This window comes from Tupaia chinensis, unplaced genomic scaffold (assembly GCF_000334495.1).
Source record: "Tupaia chinensis unplaced genomic scaffold, TupChi_1.0 Scaffold143584_1, whole genome shotgun sequence".
NCBI lineage: Eukaryota > Metazoa > Chordata > Mammalia > Scandentia > Tupaiidae > Tupaia > Tupaia belangeri.
In genome coordinates this window covers 5,379,167-5,401,146 of record NW_006203430.1, presented here as the reverse complement: position 1 = coordinate 5,401,146, position 21,980 = coordinate 5,379,167, and the positions used below count along the sequence as shown (strand labels likewise).

Sequence of the window (21,980 nt, the reverse complement as noted above, 5' to 3'; positions counted from 1 at the left end):
ACCCTGTGAGATCCTTTCCTCCTGCTACTCTTTTCCCTTGTTTACTCGATCCCTAGCTCCCTGAATGGAGGTGACAAGTGGGGCAAGGGAAACCAGTGTAAAAGAAAACTGGAGGAGAGAAACTATGTTTCACAATATTATCCTGCCATGTAAGTCCTCCATCTATAGAAGCAAGCTGTGATGTTTAGATACTACTATGACAACTAGTAAGAAAACAAAAGAAAAAATTAGTCAAAACCTGCTTGATGTCCACCAGCAGTTCCCCTAGTTTGTCCTCCACTCTACCCTGGCCCCATTTTAATGCCCTGAATACAGGGATTGCTGGGATGTGCCCTTAGGAGTGTCCCTGACTAAGATGTCCTTTGTAGATCATTACAGTTCAAGGGCCCTTGCAGATCATCAAATCATCAAATCTTCTAGTGTGTATACACACATGCACACATATATGTACACACACACACACAATAGAACACCTTTCATCCATTAAACAGGATTAAATTCTGTCATTTCAGGTAAAATGGGTGAGCCTGGAGGGTGTTGTGATCAATGAAGTAAGAGGCACAGAAAGAGATATACCACATGTCCTCACTCCTATGTAGAGGTTTAAATAAAATGTCCTTACAGAAGTGGAGAGTTGAACAATGACTATGAGAAGCTGGGAAGGATGGGGTGGGGAGAACAGAGGGCTCTTGATTAATGGAAACAAAATCATAGATAGATGAGAGGAATAATTTCTAAAGATAAAATACAATACAGTGAATACAGTTGATGCCCATCTCAGAGTTAATTAAAAAGGGATTTTAAAGGTTCCCAACACATGGGACCAGCAGTTGTTGTCCCAGACCCGGTGGCTTAAACTCACACCAAACACGTGTACGTGCATGCCCAGGATCCCGAGAGGAGAATGAAGGAGAAGGGATTGTAGTGTGGTCAACCCCCCGGGAGGGGGGTGATTTCTCACTTTCTGTCTCTGTGTCTCTCTCTATCTTTCTGGCGAGCACACAAGCCCTATAGCAAAAACCTCCCCCCCCCAAAAAAAAAGAAAGAAAGAAAGGTTCGCAACACAAAGTTATGACAAACGGCTAAGATGATGGATATACTAATTATCCTGACTTAATCAATACACATTGTATTCTTATACTCAAAAATCATATCATGCCTCACAAAAATGTATGCTCATCGTATGTCACCTTTTTAAAAATCTGCTCCCATCATTTCCCAGATGAGAACCTGGGTGTAGACATGCTCAAGGTCGCTCAGCTAAGAATCATGAGGTCCAGGTCACGAGTTCTTTCCTTGCTCCTTACTCTTCACTAAATTAATTCAGACAGTTCACTTTACTGTAGATATTTTTTAATCTTAAAAATTAAAAATAGAAGAGTGTTCCATGTTTTAGATAAGAGTTAGAGAATCCTAGCATGAAAGAGAGCCCATTGATTTCAGAAGCAAGTAACTAACATGGGCAAAGCCCTATAGCCATTTTTGAGCCATTAACTTAATTAGCATGCGTACAGAGTGTACATGTGTATCTATGCAGAATCTGGTTTATTTGTTCAGCTTCAGAGAATTTGGATTAAAATAGAAACCTGTAAGTTATGATATCTACACATTATACAATTATATGAATATTCTTGTCATTATTTGTTTGATAAATAGCAACAAAAATAGAAAAAATCCATTAAGGCGAGTAACATGACTAAAACTTAATTACATCTTTTCTATCTTCATGCACAGGACAATAGAAAAGATCTACCCATATTATGTGAAAGCACCCAGTGATTCCAACTCAAAACCCATAAAGCAACTTTTATCTGGTAAGAGCAAACAAGAATCATCTTAGAACTTTTTTAAAAATTTGTTTTTATTTAATTTCAACAGTTTGCATTCTCAGCCTTTATCAATCTAATTTCCATACGTGGCAAGAAACATAAAACCCCTTCCTGCCTTCACTAGCCAGAAGGAATCATTTACTCATCTGAAAGCTATTTTCTCTTTTATTGCTATATATCCTGATTGATTCAAATCCACATTTAGTGACTTAGAGCACTCTACTTGTTTCTATTAGCCAGCAGACCTTTTGCAGGAAACTGCCTCATACATTGTTAAATATGATTGGCCCTTCACAATAAAAACAATAAAACAAGAGACCAGCAGTTGGCATAATGGTTATGTTGCTGGACTCCCACATAGTCAACTTCAGTTTGAGTCTCGAACCCAGCAGTTTAAAACTCATGCCGGGCACATGTGTATGCAAGTAACCTAGTAGATAAGAGAGCCAATTCCCACAAGGCTGACTGTGATTCAAATTTCAGTTCCAGAAGTTTAAAAAACACACTGGAAGCTGTGTGCGTGTGTGTGTGTGTGCCCAATATTCTGATAGGTTGGAGAAGGGATTGCGGTGTGACCATGCACCAGTGAAGGATATTTTATTTTCCCTCTTTTTCTGTTTCTCTCTGGAGCACTCTCTGGCAATTATGAAAGAAAAAAAGACTATTAGTGCACCACCTTCATTAATTCTGGTACAGAGCCAGGATCTGCCATGAGGAACAGGCATCTGCATTACTAACAGGCATCCCAGGTGATTCCGATCCACTAAATTTCCAGCATTTATATGGAGACAGTGCCTGCAGAAGTATTGTCAGGAGACCTAGCCCAGCTTGGCCTCTGTGTACTATGCCAAAAACTAAAAGAAAATAATAAAGACGTGTTCTTGAGGAGCACGATCTTGCCAAGGTCCCATAAGTGTGTGTCTTCCTCAGGAGACCTGAAATACTCAAGGTGAATTTGATGTTTCCCTACCTTAAAAATTAAAAAACCTAGATAGAAAGAATTTGAAACTTCTTGTTGGGGAAAAATAAAATAAATAAAAATAAATTTAAAAACCCTGAACCAAAAAAAAAAAAATCCAAGAGGAGAATGGAGGAGAAGGGATTGCAGCATAGCCACCCCCCTGGGTAGTGATTTCTCTTTCTCTGCCTCTGGCAAGTGCATATGCCTTAAAAAAAGAACAGTAAAATGATAACCTAAAAGCCCAAGGATTAATAAATATAGATAGTATATTTGACTATAACTCACATTTAACTAGAACCATAATGGCATAAGTAAAGTTACCCTACATGGAGACTGCCAAAGCAGATGATGAGGGCCCCAAAGGACACACACAAGGCTAAATTCCACATCCACACACTCTTCTTTTTCAGTAGTAAATATGTTTAACCAGGTAATTGCAAGATGCACTACAAAATCTGGTATTTCCCTTTCAATCAGGAGAAGTTCTAGAAATGTTTAGTCTGGGAACACAAATTGTCAACAATCATTCATTCTCCATGAAATGATTTTGTCCCTCTGAAAGCTCTTCCTGCTAGTGGTTCCCAGCATATCACCTCCCTGTTAACTTACCCCAATAAACTTATGCCAGTCAACAGTGGCTCTGTCAGCATCTTTCCTATCATTGGAAAAATGTCTCACATGTTCATCTCCTTTCCTCCTTCAGGCTCAAAGAAAGATGAGTCCTCTCTTCTTACTGAGGTCAACCTTTCGCTATGCCCCACATCCCACCCCTCATAGCCTTCAATCTTTCAGCATCATTGAGTTCCTCTTCTACCTTTTCTGTCCGTCATAATTCTGGTCTCTCTGCCTATGAGTGGTTTGATGTCTCTTTCACAGACTGCATAGCCTGATCCTTAGATACTGCTCAGAATAACAGTTTATATGATGAGCTTTGCTGAGTTGTCTTTAATCTACCACAAGGCTTATTAGACACAGGCTCATGGTAATCACCAGTGTACATATGAGGAAACTGAGACTTGGAGTTTGAATGACCCCACAGAGGCCATAGAACCAGATCCAAACTTCGCCTGCCTCTTCCCAGGTCCAGATTTTTCCCCTTATAACTGTTTCTAGACTTCAGAGCCAACAGTTTGCTGCTCTTAAGTGTTCTGAGTGGTCTACATTCTTCCTTGAAAAGGATTTTAGTTTTACCAGTATCCTGACATTCTTCAGTCTTATCCATCCTTCCATCTATCCATCTAATGAACATTTTTTGCCAGGCACTGGTCTAACTCCCTACACTCTGGGAATCTAACATGGAATAACGTAGACATGTTTCCACCCCCACAGAATTTACAGTTGCTACCATGTTGCTCAGTAGAGGCATTATATCATTGGTATGATTGAATCTTCTAGAAAGATCTATACGTTATAACTCCAAACTTCATGTTTGCCTATCTTTTACTATTGTTTTACATTCACCCTATGTTTCAACAAAAGCAATCATAGAGGACCAGACAGTGTTGCAGTGATAAAACACAATACCCTGCAAGGCAATCCCTTATGAGAAGGTTCCTGGTTCAAGTGTGGAGACCTCGCTGTGTATGCTAGGCATGCACCTGTCCACAATCTAGGGCTGATTGAAGACTGGAGGGGATTTTTGGGTGATTGGCATAACTATCCTACTGGGCATGCTATGTGTCTATCTCTCTATCTCTCTTTTATCATGGAAAAAATAAACTTGAAAAAAAAAGGAATCTTGGACCATACAGTTTTCCAAGTTTTGTGGAGCCTTATTCCATCAGTTCTTCCTAAAATGACCCCCTCTCCCCACCTCACCTCCACCTGTTGAAGCTCACGCAACAAAATTCAGCTCCAACATCATCTCTTCTGTGAAGCTCTCATGGATCATACCAACCAGAAGTGGTCTGTCCAAGCTAGAAGACCTTGTCAATGTAGGTGCTATGGTGGTTGTCGTGTGCCGATAAAGCATGCTTCTGTACACGGTCTTTTCCCATAGCAATAAGGAAAAATGTTATACTTATTTTTGTAACCCATCAGCCCCTAATTTTAGAGTGCCTTCTTCCCAGGAGACATTCAGTAAATGCTAATAAAATGAATGAATCAATCAACTCCACCAAAAATTGTGATTTGGCTCTTTAAATGTCTACTGAGTTGTGTGGCATTATCAGCACAGCTGCTCTCAGATGATGGTTCCTCCACTCTCTGCCTATGGTTTGGCTGCCACATACACAACAGCAATTGACTTCTTAACCGAATAAAGGAATCTGCGGGCACACCAAGGGCCCACTCCTCCTTTTCTACTTGCATTGCTAATGTGTGCGTGTGTCTCTTTCATCTGGCAACCACATACTAGGATAGTGACCAGGTTTTGCCATCTGAGCCCTGTGGACTTAACATTAAATCCTTAAATTCTCAGACTAACTCGATTTCATTTTTCTCACCTTCCAGAAAATAATTTCATGAATATCACCATCATTTTGTCCAGAGACAATACAAGTAAATCAAACAGTGAGTGGTGGGTTCTCAACCTGACTGGAAATAGAATATACAACCAGGACTCTCAGGCCTTGGAGCTGGTGGTCTTCAATGACAAAGTCAGCCCCCCCAGTCTGGGGTTCCTGGCTGGCTATGGGTAAGGACCCATTTAATAACTAATCATTGTAATTAATAATTACGAAGGTGTATTTCTGTATCATATAAAATTGAGTATGGGAATCTTTAACTTTTTAGAATTCTCTAATTTTATAGTTGTAGTATTAAAATTAACATATCCTTAATCTTTCATTTGAAAAATGAGGGACCAGAATCCCAGAAATCACATTGCCTCCTGTGACCTACATACCCCAGGAATATATGGCTTCTTTACTCCACATTCTCCTGTTACGGTACAGTTTGATGCAATCTAGTGTTTATGTTCAGAAATCAGCGGAGGGTTTATTGTTTTTCTCTTTAGACTCCCTTCCAACCCTTAACATGTGGATCAAACAGATATCACACTTTGGATGCCTCTGGGCCATCTCAGCACACGCTGATGCTTAAATCCTAGGCTGCCCACATTCTGTACAAGACACAAGTATAAAATGGTGTATTTCCTGAAATTAACCTTACAAGAAAACTTTTTTCCACCCAGAGTTTTAGTATACTATAATTATAATAAAATAATAATATTATAGTGGATCATCTGAAAAGTCATGATGCATTTTTGCATGTAAAAATATGTCATAACTTTTCTGATGACCTAATAATAAAATAATAATTTTATTTATAAAAATGAGTCTTAGTCTAGCTCTGTGGCCTGGTGGTTAACACAGCCAGGTCCCGCAGAGCTGATTTTGTGGTTCGAGTCATGGACATCTTGGCTTGAGAAGCCAGGCTCATGTACCTGTTCAGAATCCTAAGATGTGGGAGAAATAAAGGAGAAACGATTGCATCATGACCATTCTCCAAGGGCAGTGCTTTCTCCTCTCCCTCGGTATCCCTCCCTGGTGAGCACACGTGTACTCTACAACAATGACAACAAAGGAGCTCTGAGAAAGACAATGTTGTTAAAGAGGAAAGAGCCTGCAGCAGAAAACGGCCATTGCATTTATACCAAACATGTTATTTAGTCTATATAGTTAACATATGCAATAAAACCACCTGAAGTTCACACATGAAATTGTTAGCATTGGTTATTACCACAAGGTAAGTTTTGAGAGGACTTTCATTACTTTTTATGTAATTTTTTTTTAAATTCAATCACTGTATATCATTACAGCATACAAAATGAATTTTTCCAGCATGACTATACTGTGTCGAGTCAAAGATATTACCATACCCATTAGTATCAACAGATAACTTCCCCCTTCTGGGACCCTTACATGATATGCTTCTTTCTACTGAAACTGAAAGATAGGAAGGTATAAAAGCATGGAGAGCAACCCTGAGAGGAGGGTGGGAAATGCAGGCGGGTGAGAGGGAGGGAATCAAGGACAAAGAAAGACTTTCATTATGTAAGTGTAACAATTTTATAATAAGTAATTTGTTTTTATAAAGAACTCAATTTGCTTTTTTAATTAAGAAAAGAATAAAGTTTTTCACCAAAGGGAACTATGTTAAGCTTTCATAAGCTTCTATCTTCTATGGAGTTTGAGGGGAAATTATTTTTTTTTCCTTTAGACGCATGCTATTAATCATATTCAGCTGCTGTATTCAGTTTCTACTCGTGTGTTTTTCAGTATCATGGGATTATATGCTTCAGTTGTCCTGGTGATTGGGAAATTCGTTCGTGAATTCTTCAGTGGGATTTCTCACTCCATCATGTTTGAAGAGCTTCCAAACGTGGATCGAATTTTGAAGTTGTGCACAGATATTTTTTTAGTTCGAGAGACAGGAGAATTGGAACTAGAAGAAGATCTCTATGCCAAATTAATATTCCTGTACCGTTCACCAGAAACAATGATCAAATGGACTAGAGAAAAAACAAATTGATACCTTAGGAACACAGACTGCAAATAAAGTTACCATTTGAATTTTTTTAAAAAAAGCACAATATTCTCCTAAGAGCTAAGCATTTCTAGTTCGATGGAAATGATTTCTCTTCTGACAGGTGGCCCAAAGGAGCTACTTCCTTCTGCAGGAGAAGCTACTTTGCAAGGTAAGGCACTGTTGAAGAAGTTATTTGTAATTCCATTTCTCCGACATTAGGGCTACTTGCTTTATGTTTTAGTCAACAGTGTCTTGCATTCTGATTGACTATGTGAAGGAATCACTTATGAGCCCATTCCCTCAGAGAAACAGAAGAGAAGAAGGAAAGACACCCCATGTTTTTCTCTGGCGGGACCTTTCCTGGGGAGATGCTATAATGCACTATACAGCTCTCTATCACCGCTGGGGAAGCTGCAGTGATGAGACTAGCTGAGTCTTCAGCACATCGAATTATGCAACAGCAATAGGAGGCTGGAAACTCCTAAACGTGTTTCTAGGGAGAACAGAGAGAAGGAACCAATGCTCCGTGAAGATGCCAGTGGGAGGATAAGCCTCATTCTAAGCAAAAAGTAACATTAGTAATACTCTTACTGCCTTATCTTAACTGAAGATTAATAAGAAATCTTTCCATTTAACACCAGTGACTTCTCAGGAAAAAAATTTAAAAAGCAGCAAAACAAATAGGTGGGCACCTGCTTGGTGGAAGTTCAACAGTGACTCTCTTCAATGATGGCGACCACTCTGCTTTAGAGTTAGCGCTCCTCACAGAAAGCAAAGAAGAGACAGAAAGGTAAAAGCCAACCTAGTTGGATATGGAACACTTTGACTTTGTAGCTCTTTAATAACTGAGGTCATGACCGTCTTCTTCCTCTCCCCATTCCCCAACAGGCTTTCTCCCATTTCGATGATTTCAGGCAATGGTTTTTCCAGTATGTGACATTTTCCTTCCTGTTTTTCAGGTATATCAGAGTTTACATATTCCAATTCACATTTTTACATCTGAGACGGGTTTTTTAAGTTCATAATTATGAAAGAAATATGTATATTGAGCTTGGGGAAATAAAAATGGCCTTTTCTTAAATTATTATTATTGGTAATACAACCTCTTCATGACATAACAATGTAGCATGAAAAATTTATGAGTGAAATGTAGTTTTCATTCCATATTAAAATACAGTTTCCGAGAAGAATCACTGAATGGGCTAGAATATGTCAAAAAAAAAAATGATCCTGTGTAGTTTGGATTCAGGGCTGACTTGAAATAAAGCACATCTTGCAAAGTCATTTTAAGAATACTCTTTATTTTGCATGAAATAGGAAAAGTGATTATTTTCAATACACTATACATGCAGAATTTTAAAAAATTGAAATAAGAATCCACTTCTTACTGTTCCGTTTCCTTCATGCGATATATTATTAGGACAAATGGTAGCACTTCATTTCTAAAGAAGGGAAGATACTATCACAGTGAATGTGCAGCTTTAAGAAGATAAATCTCAGTGATGTTCAGTGTCACCTAAAGAATTAATTAGTGCTTCCTCATTCTTGTACTGTAAAAGCCATCCTGCTCCTATCCTGAGACAATCGTAACAATAAACTCGAACCACTTAGTGGAATTCTCGGATGGCATTCTGATTTCCCAACAGCAAGAAGAATCACAGTGCATATATCTGGTTGTGAGTTATTTCTTTTTTAACAGTCAACAAAGAATTTCCAGAAGGCAAATTGTAGGACACTTAGGAAAGACCAGGAATAGCAGAATGTTCATGAACAATGCGTAAATGTAAGAGGAAGCCAGTATTGAAATATTCCTCATGAAAATGATTTCTAGGGTTCAAGAAAGAAGCATCCAGGTGTGTAAGAGGAGAAAATAGAAGGGGCTTCAAAAGTTAGTGGAAAATGTGTATTTTTTTTTTAATCGAGATTTCTGCTATAGGGCATGTGCACTCACAAGAGACACACAGAGAGGCAGAGAGAGAGAGAGAAAGTGAGAAATCACCCCCAGGAGGTTGGCCTCACAGCAATTCAGTCTCCGTTATCCTCTCAGGACTTGGGGCATGCATGCATACTCACATACCTGGCATGAGTTTTAAGCCACCTGGCTCAGGACTTGCACAGTAGTCAACTCTGGGAGTCCAGCACCTTAACTACTGCGCCACCTGCGGTCTCCTTGGGTAAATTTTTGATGCTCCCTCATATAGAAGGAAAGCTTGCTAACCGAAGAATGCATTACTTCAAGAAGGCATACACTAGAGTGGAAACTACACAGGAATGAGGAAGGTTGGCTTCTAGTCCTGCCCTGGCCACTGTTGGGCTGAGAATCCTAGGCAAATGTGTGTCTGAGCCTTCCCAAGCCTCTTCATTCAATAGTATGAGGGGTGATCAAGCTGAAACTACATCTGAAGCCTCAGAGGATCCCCACCAGACCAAGAAAATGTTCCTTACTAACCTGTGATCACAGACTGTGAGACGGAGAGTCACACGAAGACATTTTGGGGAAGTGGTCATGGGAGTTACAACAGTCACTAAAGATGGCAGGAACTAGAGAGAGAGGAGCTCCCCACAATGTGGTTGCATTTGAGTGTTAACACCAGGTGAGTGCCCCAAAGCCAGATAGCCGTTCTGTTGTCTCCAAGCTAAGCCAGGGAGGTTTGGGTCCTATATCAGCAAGTCTCTACTACAGCCACCTGGTTGGGACTTCACTTTTGATGAGGCAATTTCCTTTGGCTGGAGATTTTTGCCTTTGAAGTCACAGCTGTGACCCGTGAACATGAGTGAGTGGATAGTAGAGCAGATCCCAGAAGATGGCAGTCCCCAACAGTCCACCCTTGGGCTCTGCTCTGATGGCTTCTACAAAAATAATCTTATGAAGCTTTACTTCCTTTGCAAGAGAAGAGTAAAATGAATCAACTCAAACTACAGGGACTCCCTTACCAGCCAGATCCTAAACCTGAGGGGCTGGATACTGGTTAGGAGCCCTCCTCAGAATCTGATTGGTGCAGTACTTTGTCATTCAAACTGGACACCTGTCATTGAATACTAGAGCTTTCGGGATCCTCCCCCACACTGCTAGAGAGCATTTTTTCTGAGAGCCAGACAGAGGGAACAGTCAGTGAAGTGACCCCTCCCCTCACACGTCTGTCATTGTCATTCACTGACCTTCCAGTTTAGCCATCCCACTGGAAACTATTATTTTCTTTTTTTCACTTATTTATTCCTGAATTCTAATGCCTTATTTCTCAGTTCTCTAACTGAGAAAAAATTTCTGTTGTTCTTTGGCATCTTCTATGAGGGAGCTTCAGAAAGTTTGTGGATAAATGGATTTAAAGCACAAGATTATTGGGATGCAAAAAATTTTTGAAATCCATGTATAGTTTTTCTTTCAGAATACATATTCTACATAAACTTTCTGAAGACTCTTCATATTATTCTCCTCATTTATTTTAGCTCATTTTGAAATATTGGATTATAGTTTTCCCCAATTTCTGAGCACATCTGTCTAGTAAATATACACAGTTCCTAAGAGCTACCATCTCCTCCGGATTCCTCTTTGTACCAATAAACAATTGATACTGGATTTCACCTTTGTCCTTTTCTGTTGCTCCTTTGAGTGGGGTAATGTTTTCTTACTGTTTAGGGGACAGAAGGTCTCCCTGCCTTGTGGCTCTAGGCCTCCTATCCAATGGGTCTCGTATGCTGACCAATGTGCCTTTCCTCCTGAGATGTCCTGGCTTTGTCCTCTCCATCCACCTCTATAGAGGCCCTCTTTTGGCAGCAAGAACTGTTCTGCTGCATGTAAACTGTGTTCCTAGGACAGCCTCTAAGGGGAGACTGAGGCAAAATAAAGCCAAAGAGTTATTTCAGACCAAAACGAGGATGATTGCCCGACACAGCACCCAAGTTACCTTAAATAGTGCATGTCGAGGTCATATAGATTTCAGGATGATTTTAAGGCAAAACAACAAATGAAGAGGGAGAAGGAATGAGTTCAGTGCTCAAATGATGATGAGTAAGTACTTCGCAGGATCTAGGTGTACTTGAGAGATGGGCAATAGCTCATGACAAAAATCTGTCCTGGTGTGTTGACAATCTTCTATCTTCCTTCCTGTGATATAAACCTGAAACCTCAGGGAGAGGGTCAAAGGTGAGGGTCCAGTCTACCTAAAGTCCAATAATGGAATATCAGCAAAATCCTTCCATATCCTTTAGGAGAGAAAAGGGATCAAAGATGAGACAGAGGAGGTCCATGTTCCAAGGTCATCACCTTCAGCATGCCTCAGTTCAGTCTCAACTGCCTCTCTGTCCTATTCTGGAAGAAAGACTTCTTAATGTTTTATTGTGTCTTAATTTTACACCAGCAGTTTCTCTTTGCTTTGGGCCCTTGTCTTGGAAGGAATTTTCAATTAGTTACCTTTGAGAGTTCTCAGGCCCAACCCACTCAGCTCTTATGGGCTATACCCCAACCTTTGCCCTCCCATATGAATGGGAATGTACATAGTCCCCTCCTATCATCCAGGAGTTTGTAGCCAATGTGAGTGTCCTTTGAGTAAGAGCATTTTTTTAATATGCTATTTTTAATTAAAGTATAATCTAAAATATAGTATCTGTGATTAGGTTCCCATATATTTTAACTGACCAAATCTGTCTATTATTTATCTATTTTATTAATATTTTCAGAGGGGTTGATTATCTTCCCTATTCTTTCTTTGCTTTCTACTTTATACACCTCTGTTTGATATATATTTCTTTTTCAATTTTTAGTTCTTTGTGTTATCCTTTATTCTTCTTTGACTTCTTTGGTCGAATATAATGCTCCTTTTTCCCAATCTAATATTTCTATTTAAAGTTGAAAACAGGGTGCTATGGTTTAGATAATAATTTGTCCCCCAAAGTTTCCTGTTTTGTAATTCATTCCCCAGTCGATGGCATTGGGAGAGAGTGAGACCTTTAAGAAATAAGGCCTACAGATGGGTATTTGGATCATAGCAACATCATGCTCATGAATGACTGATGGTATCTTGTGAGAGGAGTGAGTTATATTACATCTTTGGAAAAGTCATGACATATTTTTCTATGTTTTTCTATGTAAAAATTATTCAAGACTTTCCTGACACCCAAAGGCTCTAATGAGAAGATTCATTCCCACAAGAGCCGGTTATTATAAAAGGAACATGGCTGCCCTTAGGTCTCTCTTTTTGCATGCACCTGCCATCATCTTTGCTTCTGTTGGTTATGTTGTGATGTGGCCATGTTTTGGGATTTCCAGTCACCAGAATCATAAGCCAAATAAATCTCTATTTTTCATAAAACACTCAGTGTCAGGTATTTCCGTTAGTAATACAATAGCAGACTAAGACACAGAATGTTCCAAATCAAAAATATAAATGCTTTAAACTTACAGAAATCATCAGAAAGTTTTATTATTTAAATATTCCATAGTGTTCTATGTACCCTTTATCCCAGTGCATATGCTTATATGGTTTCTATGGGGTGGGGGCTGTAAAGGGGAATATTTGCAGGAAGGCCTTTGATGGATCATTTAGATGTGGCAATACCATATCTTAATGATGATCACGGACCCTCTGCTCCCTGGATAAGGATAATAGGCATGTTTATTGTAACAACTTAGGTTATATTCCAGCCTTGAGAGGGCAGCTAAGGAGTCAGGACAGTCAAGATGGCAGATTAGCTTTAAGATGGAGTTACTTTGGTTTCACCATTTATTTAAACAAATTTTATTCTTTCCAATTGCAGTTCTCTAATCCAGACACGGCAGGAAGTAACGCTGTGGCTTATCTGAGCCTCATGGCTCTAATTGTGGAGTCTGCGAATTGCTGTTAGGAAAATATAATCAGTCTGCTCAGTGGTGATGGGCTTAGACCTGGTAGCAACGCTCATTAATAGGCAGATAGCCTAGACATGCTCCTTTGGAGCCCACCAAAGCTTTACTAGTTCTGTTGTGTTTCTATTTATAGGCCTTTCTCACTAATAGTCATGGAAAAAGCCTTGAAATGTTTATACTTACAGTGTCATCACAGACGACTAGTCTACAGTGTAGTAACTAGAACTTTGTAAGTGCTAAAAAGTTGTATGTGCTGGAACTGGTCCATCAAAAAGATAAGACCACTAGAGTTTGTAGGGCAAGATTTTTAGTATCTTTCATTTTTGGCTCCTTTGTGACTTTTCCAAAACCAGAAAACTGGCATATCATGATAGACATGGTAATTGAATAAACAAAACACGCATTGTATACAATCACCTAACCCCAGTCAGAACGTCTAAGATTAAAAAAACAATTATGTATCAGAGATATCTTAATTGTGATCAGGTTTCTTTCTCACTTGTCTCAGCAATTACTGGAATTCTGCCCTCATGCAGCTGGATCACAACTGTAGCAGTATATCCATCATGTATAGGGTGGGTGGCCTCTTTGCCCTACTTGAATCTACCTGGAGCCTTGGGAGGGGAGCTACAATCAGAGACCAGCTAAAAATGCCAGTGAAGAAGCTGAATTTTCCTGCAAGATTGTCTTTATTTAGCCATTCTGCCCATTCATGTACTTCAAGTAGTACAATAGGAAGAAAGAGGTGGACAGAGACAATAACGGCCCCTGCAAACCAGATAGCCCCAAGGTGGGTCATACACGCCAGGAGTGCTCAGGGGGCCCCAGGAGGCAAACACACGTTCTTCCCCATGTGGGCCTAGTTGTGTTACCATAGCACCACCACCTGTCTCTTAGGGAAATTTTTTAATGGGTTGGAGGATGATTTTCCCCAATGTCTTTTCAGTCCAACCTTATTTTCATACATTTACCTTTCTAATTCTCACTCTTTGATCAATGAACAAGGAAGATGAGAAAATAAAGTGTGAGTTGGAAAAAGACTCAACTGAGCCTCGCTCCTCCCCTATCTCAGCCTCCCAGCAAGCCCAGTTCAGAGCAAGGGCTGTATGAGAACAGGCAAAGTCTTTCTTGCCAACTGTGGGCTCCGCCTGTAAAAGGCTGTAAGACGGGGATGTTGGGCTGCGTGCCTGTCTCTTCTATCTCGCAAATGTCTTCAAGTCTGCAGCACAATCTTCCTCAGTGTGTAGGAAGTTGAGAGGGGAAAGAAAAGTTTTAGAGCTAAATACAAATGTTAATTTAAAATCCCTTGCCCAAAGGGAAAAACAGGAGCTAAATAGCCTCAGATAAAAACTAAACAAGAGTAATGGAAATTGCAGATGGCATTTAAATGGCTTGGGACCTGGTTTCCATGCTATCTGAGCACGCTGCCATCTTTTTTCCCACCATCAGGAAAAAAGAATTTTTGAACAGCAGTCTTACCTGGTAAATTGAGATATCTAGGCATTTCTATTACCTGTCCTTCAGAGATGCCAGAGAACAGGTACAGGGGTGGAGTCAAGATGGAGAAGCTACAGTGTCCTTTACCCCATTCCATTAATACATGCATTCTTGTATCTATTAACCCACTTCCCAACCCCTCACCACTCTCTCGTTTCCATCTTATGGTACCCATTATACTCTCTATTTCTATGCCATAGAATCATTTAGCTTCCACTAATTCAATATGTATCTCAAAAAAACAGAAGAGCAGATTTTGAATGTGCACAGCACAAAGTAATGTTAAGTGCTAGAGATGGCAGATGTATATATTTCCCTGACTTCATCATTACATACTATATGCATGTTTTGCAAAACCACAAAATGCCCTACAAAGTTATACAGCTATTCAATGTAAACTAGAAATTGCAACAAAATTGTGTTTAAAAGTAATAAGGAGAAGCTAAGGATGTGGTGTGAGTTTCTGGCAAGGTCCACAGTGCTGAGCTATTAAATTGGAATCTATAAGAACCAGAAGGTTAGGAATGCTAGAGGGCTACAGCCCAGTGTCGGCAAGCCCAGCAGCCTATTTCAGCAAACACATGGATTCCAGAATTGCAGATGATCTGTTCCACTAGGATCACTCAATGTAAGGCAAGCATGCAGGGGCCAGAGGGCTGAGATTTGGGAAAGGGCTGCTGTGTTCTAGTCTAGGCATCTGCAAGCTCAGGGCCCAGTACAGCCATGTGGCCCTATCCCCTCCACATAAGCACCAGGGCTATTTCCTCTAAAGGCCTTTCACCTCCCAGCAGGCCCTTAGCTCTGGCTGTTTCTCTATTCTTCTCTTTTTCCCAGCCTTTGCTGTGTTTTGCCATCATTAGTTGCTAATCTAGCTTCATTGCTCTTTGGGTGGTAGAAGGGAAAATAGAATCAGAAAAACATTGAGAAGCCAGCTCTCATTTTTCAGATTTGTGGGGAAGAGGAAAAAGAGGGCATCAATATGACTTGACCTTCAGGTAAAAATCTTAAAAGACCAGGGTCAGCAGGTGGTGTGGTGGTTAAGACACTAGACTCCCACATGGCCAACTATGGTTCAAGTCCAAAACCTGGCGGCTTGCTTTCTCTCTCTCTCACTCTCTGTCACTCTGTCTCTCTCTGGTGAGTACATGTGCCCTATAGCAAATTTTAAAATAATAATAAATAAAGTTAACTATTTTTTAGAAAAGATAATGGTGTATCCACTGTCAAGTCACATCCTATTGGTGTATCTCCTATGTTAACATATATACAAAAGTTTGTGTCTCAACCCAGTTGACTTATATTTCTTATTAATTTTATTTATTTATTCCATAAAAGAAGGAGACAGGCAAAGAGAGAGTCACCTCCAACAGAGTCTACATGCTCTGATCCACCATTAGTCTCTGCCAGGCCTAGATCACAGGCATGCACACATGTGCACAGTATGTACAGGGAGACCTCAAGATGCAAACTTCAGACCTTCACGTGGCCTCAGCATCATGGAACATTGTGCTACTGTTGTGCCGCCATACCTAATTAATTTAGAACTGAGCTCAGGGGAATTCAGACCTATCCTTGGGTCCCAGGGTCACAGAGAGTATATAAAGGGCTTTCAGTGGAAGATCAACTGAAGGGAGCTTTCCCTTGTAAGTTATCTAAGAGGAGCCCCAGGTTAAAGACATAGCAAGCCATCACCCAACAGAGCTAGAACTTCTCCCCAGACTTCCATGTAGCCAGAACGTGAAGCTACTCTTTTAGAAGTACTTAAAATTAGTGCTGAAAGCTTTTGTAAGGATTCATCTTTCTCCATTGGTTCTGTCTCTTACCAAGTTCATTTCATGGATGGTGTAAGTTACCATCAGTGATGAAAGTCATCCATGCCAATGGACTTAGTGTCCCCAACAGGCAGGTAGCTCTAGAGATTCTAGATTGATAACTCATTGTCACCTCAAATGCAATATATGCAATACCAGTAATTTCCTCATGCAAAGCTCTCTTTCTCATGCCTGCCTTATGTTTGTTACTATTCACTCAGGCTGAGAACTTCAAAGACTCTGAGCCCCTCATGGCTCAGGCCACCAAGTCCTACAGATGTCTGTGGTCAGCTCCCCTAAACCTCTGCCCATCCTGAGCTCTTCATCTGCCTTAGCACAGGCCATTCCTTCTTACTGGAGCAACCCCCTGGTGGGCTTCAGGCTTCTAACTCTCCATCCCTTCTATCCCAGGAGTTTTGGTACACTACCAGACTAATCAATCAGATCATAGAGTGAAAGCCCAGAAACAAGTGTCTTAACAGTGGCCCTACTGATTTTGAAATGATTGGCCATGGACCTATATTTGGGGACAGCTTGTCTAATCTACTGGCTCCTGAAACCAACTGATCATCAGAATAATCTCTGGCTCTTATTAAGACATAAACTTCTGGGCGCCACATTACTCGCAAGATTCCAACTTAGGGGGCCAAGGTCCAAGAATCTGTATGTATTTAACTACTCATCTGACCTTAACATCACATTGCCCTCTAAGGAATCCTTGCTGAATATCAGTAGATCCCAGGAGGTGCCATGGAACAATGTAGGCCATGCTCTGTAAACATGATTATGACTTTCTTCCAGCTAAGCTGGTTATCCCCACTGCCTAACTTCAAAATCTTCTCCTTACCACCTTCAAAAAGAAGGACACCTGAGGACACTGAGAAACTAAAGCTCTAGATAATGGAAAATTTCTACCTCCTTTCTCTTGCATTCACTTTTAGTCATTTATACTTTCTCAGGTATAAGTAAATGGAAAAAGGTTTATTAAAAAAAATAATAATAATGGGCAATAGTACCAAAAATAGACAAATGAGACTATATTAGGCTGAGAAGCTTCTGCACAGCAAAAGGAAATAAGTAGAGTGAGAAGACAACTCTCAGAGTGGGGAAATATATTTGCAAACTATACCTCAAACAAGGGACCAGAATATACAGCTTATGCACAAAAAGCTAATCAATCCAGTTAAAAGATTGGAAAATGAACTGAACAGACAATTCTCCAAAGAAGACATACAAATAGCCCAAAAGCAGATTAAAAAGGGGTTCTACATCTCTTATCATAAGGGAAAACCACAATGAGATAGCACTTAACAGTCAGAATGGCTAACATTAAAAAAAAATAAATGATGATAAGTGCTGGTGAGGCTGTGGTGAAAAGAAAACTCTCCTACTGTCGGTGGAAATTCAAATTTAGTACAACCACTTTGGAGAATGATACAGAGATTCCTCCGAAACCTACAAATAGAACTACTGTACTACTCAGTAATTCCACTCTTAGGTATTTACCCAAACCTCTCAGTCAGAAAAAATGCTTGTACATCCATGTTTATTGCAGTATTATTTACAATCACTAGGACATGGAATCAACACAAGTGTCCAAAAACAGATGATTCGATTGAAAAAAAAAATGTAGCATATGTAGCCTATGGAATACTACTCAGCCATAAAAAAAAAAAATGAGACCCTGACATTTGCTACAAAGTGGACAAATTTGGAAGACTTAATGCTAAGCGAAGCAAGCCGGACTATGAAAGAAAGACTTTGTATGTCCCCACTCAGTGTTTATTGATTGTGCTCTATAGCAGAAACTGAAAGTTTGGAGGGTATAGAAGCAGGGAGGACAATTGTAGATACTAGAGAAAGTAAGGGTAGGGTAATACTAGGATGGGTAATAAAGGGAAGGAGAGAAACGGGGGAAGAAAAAAAAGTACAATTAATCAACAAAAAAATGAAAAACTGGGACCAGCAGTTGGCATAATGGCTATGTCACTGGACTCCCATGTAGTCGACAGCAGTTCAAGTCCCAGACCCAGCAACTTAAACTCATGCTGGGCGTGTGTGTGCATGTCCAAGATCCCAAGAGGAGAATGGAGAAAAAAGGATCGCAGCATGGCCATCCCCCCCCCAGGGGATGATTTCTCGCTTTCGGTCTCTCTGTCTCTCTCTCTCTGTCTTTCTGGCAAGCACTCACACCTTGTAACAAAAACCTCTCCAAAAAAAAAACTATTTGCTGATGATAATGTATATAGAAATGTCTTTATTTTGACTGATATGCATGGTATTCGTGCTGGAGAAAGTAATGTTGTACACCATAAAGATAAATGTAATTAAATGTAAATTAAAATAAAATAAAGAAGAAAATAATTTCTGTACCTTTAAAAATCATTTTTTTAAACCTATCGTTTTAAAAATGAACCTTGACAAAGGAAATTCTCTTGGCTCAGCTGCATATTTAAATTGGAAATCACAATTGGAAATGTCTGGTTGGCCTCATTAATAAATGATAATAAACGAGGCAAAACCAGTGGCCCCAGGCCTGGTGTCTAAGATCAGCCGAGAATACAATCAGTCATCTCCTTGTCCTGGATTCGAGAGCACTGACAAATCTCTACCACTTCAGCAAATCATTGCCCTCTCAGGGCATTATACCAGAAACGACTGTTTAAAGAAAGAACAAATGAGCTATCCTTAGCTAAAGAGAATGTCTCGATCCAAGCACCACAAAGGACGATAACACATTGCCCTGATGTTATGCCAAGGGATGGAAAACCTCTGAGAGGCAGTTGTGACATAGAGAAGGCAAATGAGTGAAACTTATGAGAAGGTGAGAGTTGGGGAGGTGGGGTTCTCCAGGGAAGCATATTACCTGGGCAGGGTAAATGGAGAGCCAGGACCTAAGCAGGGTGGCTCTAATCCCTGGGCCAGGCCTGTCTTGTTCACAGGATATGGTTATGAAAGTTAGAGACCAAGGTTGGAAGGTGGAGCAGAGTTAAAATATATTCCATGAAATACTATTCAGCCATAGAAAACAACAAGGCCCTGGAATTTGATAGAAAGTGGGTGAATATGGAAGATTTGTTGCTGAGTAAAGCAAGTCAGGTTATATATATATATATATGTATATACACATCTTCCATGAGATTTCCAAAGAGCCCTTGTACTTCCAACTGGGGAAATATAGACACTTAAAAATCTTCCTAAATAAAACTGATTTTCACCTGTGAGCTATTTTCTATAATTTCTTTATCTTTTGACATTTGTGGTGCCCTCACAATCACAGTAAGTTCCTTTCAGGGAAAATTGTATTTCCATACATTTTGTTCCATCTTCATGTAGAAAGTCTGTATGCAAAACAGGACTGTGGAAAGTCATGAGCGTTACCTCCCTTTACTCTAGTGCCTTCGCTGGCTGACTGCTCTGCTGAGTGGCTCCAGACAGAACATTCCTACCTCCTGGCCCACAGGAGCTGCCCCAAGTCTGACCTCTGAAGCTGCCAGCACATATGCAGGGAGCTTCTCGGGCCAGGCCTTCCTAAGAGGCTCCTGATGCCTTAGGGAGCACACAGCAGCAGCATTAATTATTCCTGGAGCGCTGGCAAAGGGAAATAGTGGACTATCGAAGGTCTAGCAGATGCTTGCATCTCACAGGGATCATCAGGTTGCCCTGAGCCTCACAGCAGGTTATGACAGGCAGTTTCTGTCCTGGATTGCACGGGACATAAAACCAGAAAATATTTTTATTTTAAGGAAAAAAAAAAAAACAGAAAAAAGGAAAAGGAAAGAAAGAAAAGTAAGGGCTAATAAAAATCAAAGAAAGACCTCTGATATCAATCCTGCACTGAAAACAAGGCCTCTGTGCAGAATCAGCAGTGTGGGGCTCTGCCTCAAAGCTGTCCTTGCAGACTCGTCATCTTTCCATGTTAGGATCTGGGGCCCAGACAGAGCACTGGAATTAGGTGGGCTCCATAGAAACACCAAAAAGGAACTGGGCCAAAAGATTCATGAGGATGAAGTAAAATCATGAATTAAGAGACACAGGGACTTCTTCCTGGGATCCTCATGAAAATGATGTGGAGAATGAGTTACTGAAGAGGGAATGCAGGGGAAGAATTACAAGGAGGAAGGTTTACAAAAGCAGGAAGCCCCTGCACACAACAGCTGCTGTTCTTCGCCCTCACACCACTCCCTACATGCTGTCACTCACGTGCCCTCTCGGATCTTACCGTCTGGGCCAACAAGGGCAGGGAGACTAAGAGCCTCAACAGGTGATTACTCATATAAGAATTTGCACCAACCTAGTAGCTCCTGGGGAGAATGTATTTCACCGTTTGACCTCAGAATGTTGGCCTGCCCTTTGTGAGAGCAGCTTAGGCAGAAAGAGTCCAGGTTTGGAGGTTGTGGTCTGGAACTGCAGCAGATGCAGTTACATAGTCTTTCTGTCTCTCTGTCCACGAGAGCATATCATGAACAAGTCTGGCTTTATAACCTTAGAGGTTAAATTATGTTGAAGCAGACAGTGAGATCATGTGTCAGCTTCAAATAACTCTCAGTGTCAAGTCCTGTCAACTAGTAGAGATAGACAAAGAAAATTGTATGCCTTCTTGATCTGTATTTTTATTACTTTTTGTAGTGGTAGGAATACAGAGCACATAATTTAAAAAAAAAATACATTTTGAAATATATCAGAACACTCTGTATATAACAAGGTTTTCCACAGTAGACACTATCTAACCAGAGCCTAACTTGTTAGGGTTTTATCAGAGCCTGACTGACCTGGAGGAAGGGAAATGCCCAACTCCAGCCTATACTAGTCAGCCTATCCTAACTAAGGTGTGTTTAGGGTAGAGAGAGATTGAGGAGAACTGGAGAAATTCACCACCCAGAGACATAGCCTCACTAAAAGACAAAGCCCCAATTATAGGGATGTAGCATGCTTCCCTCCACCTACACCACTAGAGGCCTATTTAGAGTACTTCATTTGGCTATCTAAAAAAATAATTATTATAAAGTATACTAAAAACAAAATACTCAGTTTGAAGATACAGTGCAAGCATCACAACTAGACATGGCATGAATGTTGAAATTTCAAACATTAATAGGCTAATGTCACTAACGAATAAAGCAGATGGCATTGAAGAACAGTTGGGCAATGTAAGGGGAGAAATGAAAACCTTAGAAAGAAACCAAAAAGAAATACTAGAAATTGAAAACTGAAACAGAAGTGAAGAATACCTTCAATGGCCTTAGAACACTGGCGTAGCTGAGAAAAGAATCTCTGAGCTGGAAAATATATCAATAGAAACCTCTGAAACAGAGAAGCAAAGACAACAAAAGTTCAAAAAAAAAAAAAAAAAAAAAAGCAGAACAGAATATCCCGACTCTGGAACAACTGCAAAGAGTAGCATGCATGCGTGGGAGTACAAGGAGAACAAGGTGAGAAAAAAAAAAGTGGAAGAAATATTTGAAAAAATTATGGAATTTCTCCCAGTTTAATGTCAAACACCAAAACCTAGATACAGGAAGCTTGGAGAACACCACACAGGATAAACGCCACACATAAAATTTTTTAGT

General features: G+C 40.2%; 1 protein-coding gene across 2 annotated transcripts in view; it reads left to right on the top strand.

Moving 5' to 3' along the window:
• The window catches only part of PIEZO2 (piezo type mechanosensitive ion channel component 2), a 514,198-nt gene extending 505,663 nt beyond the window's left edge, over window positions 1-8,535 (top strand). For both annotated transcript variants that reach the window (XM_027766530.1, XM_027766529.1), the window contains 3 exons: window positions 1,735-1,814; window positions 5,242-5,425; window positions 7,011-8,535. In XM_027766530.1, the coding sequence (XP_027622331.1) occupies window positions 1,735-1,814; window positions 5,242-5,425; window positions 7,011-7,263 (517 nt within the window). In that variant the 3' untranslated portion in view covers window positions 7,264-8,535. The remainder of the gene's footprint in view (window positions 1-1,734; window positions 1,815-5,241; window positions 5,426-7,010) is intronic.
• The last annotated feature ends 13,445 nt before the right edge of the window (window positions 8,536-21,980 follow it).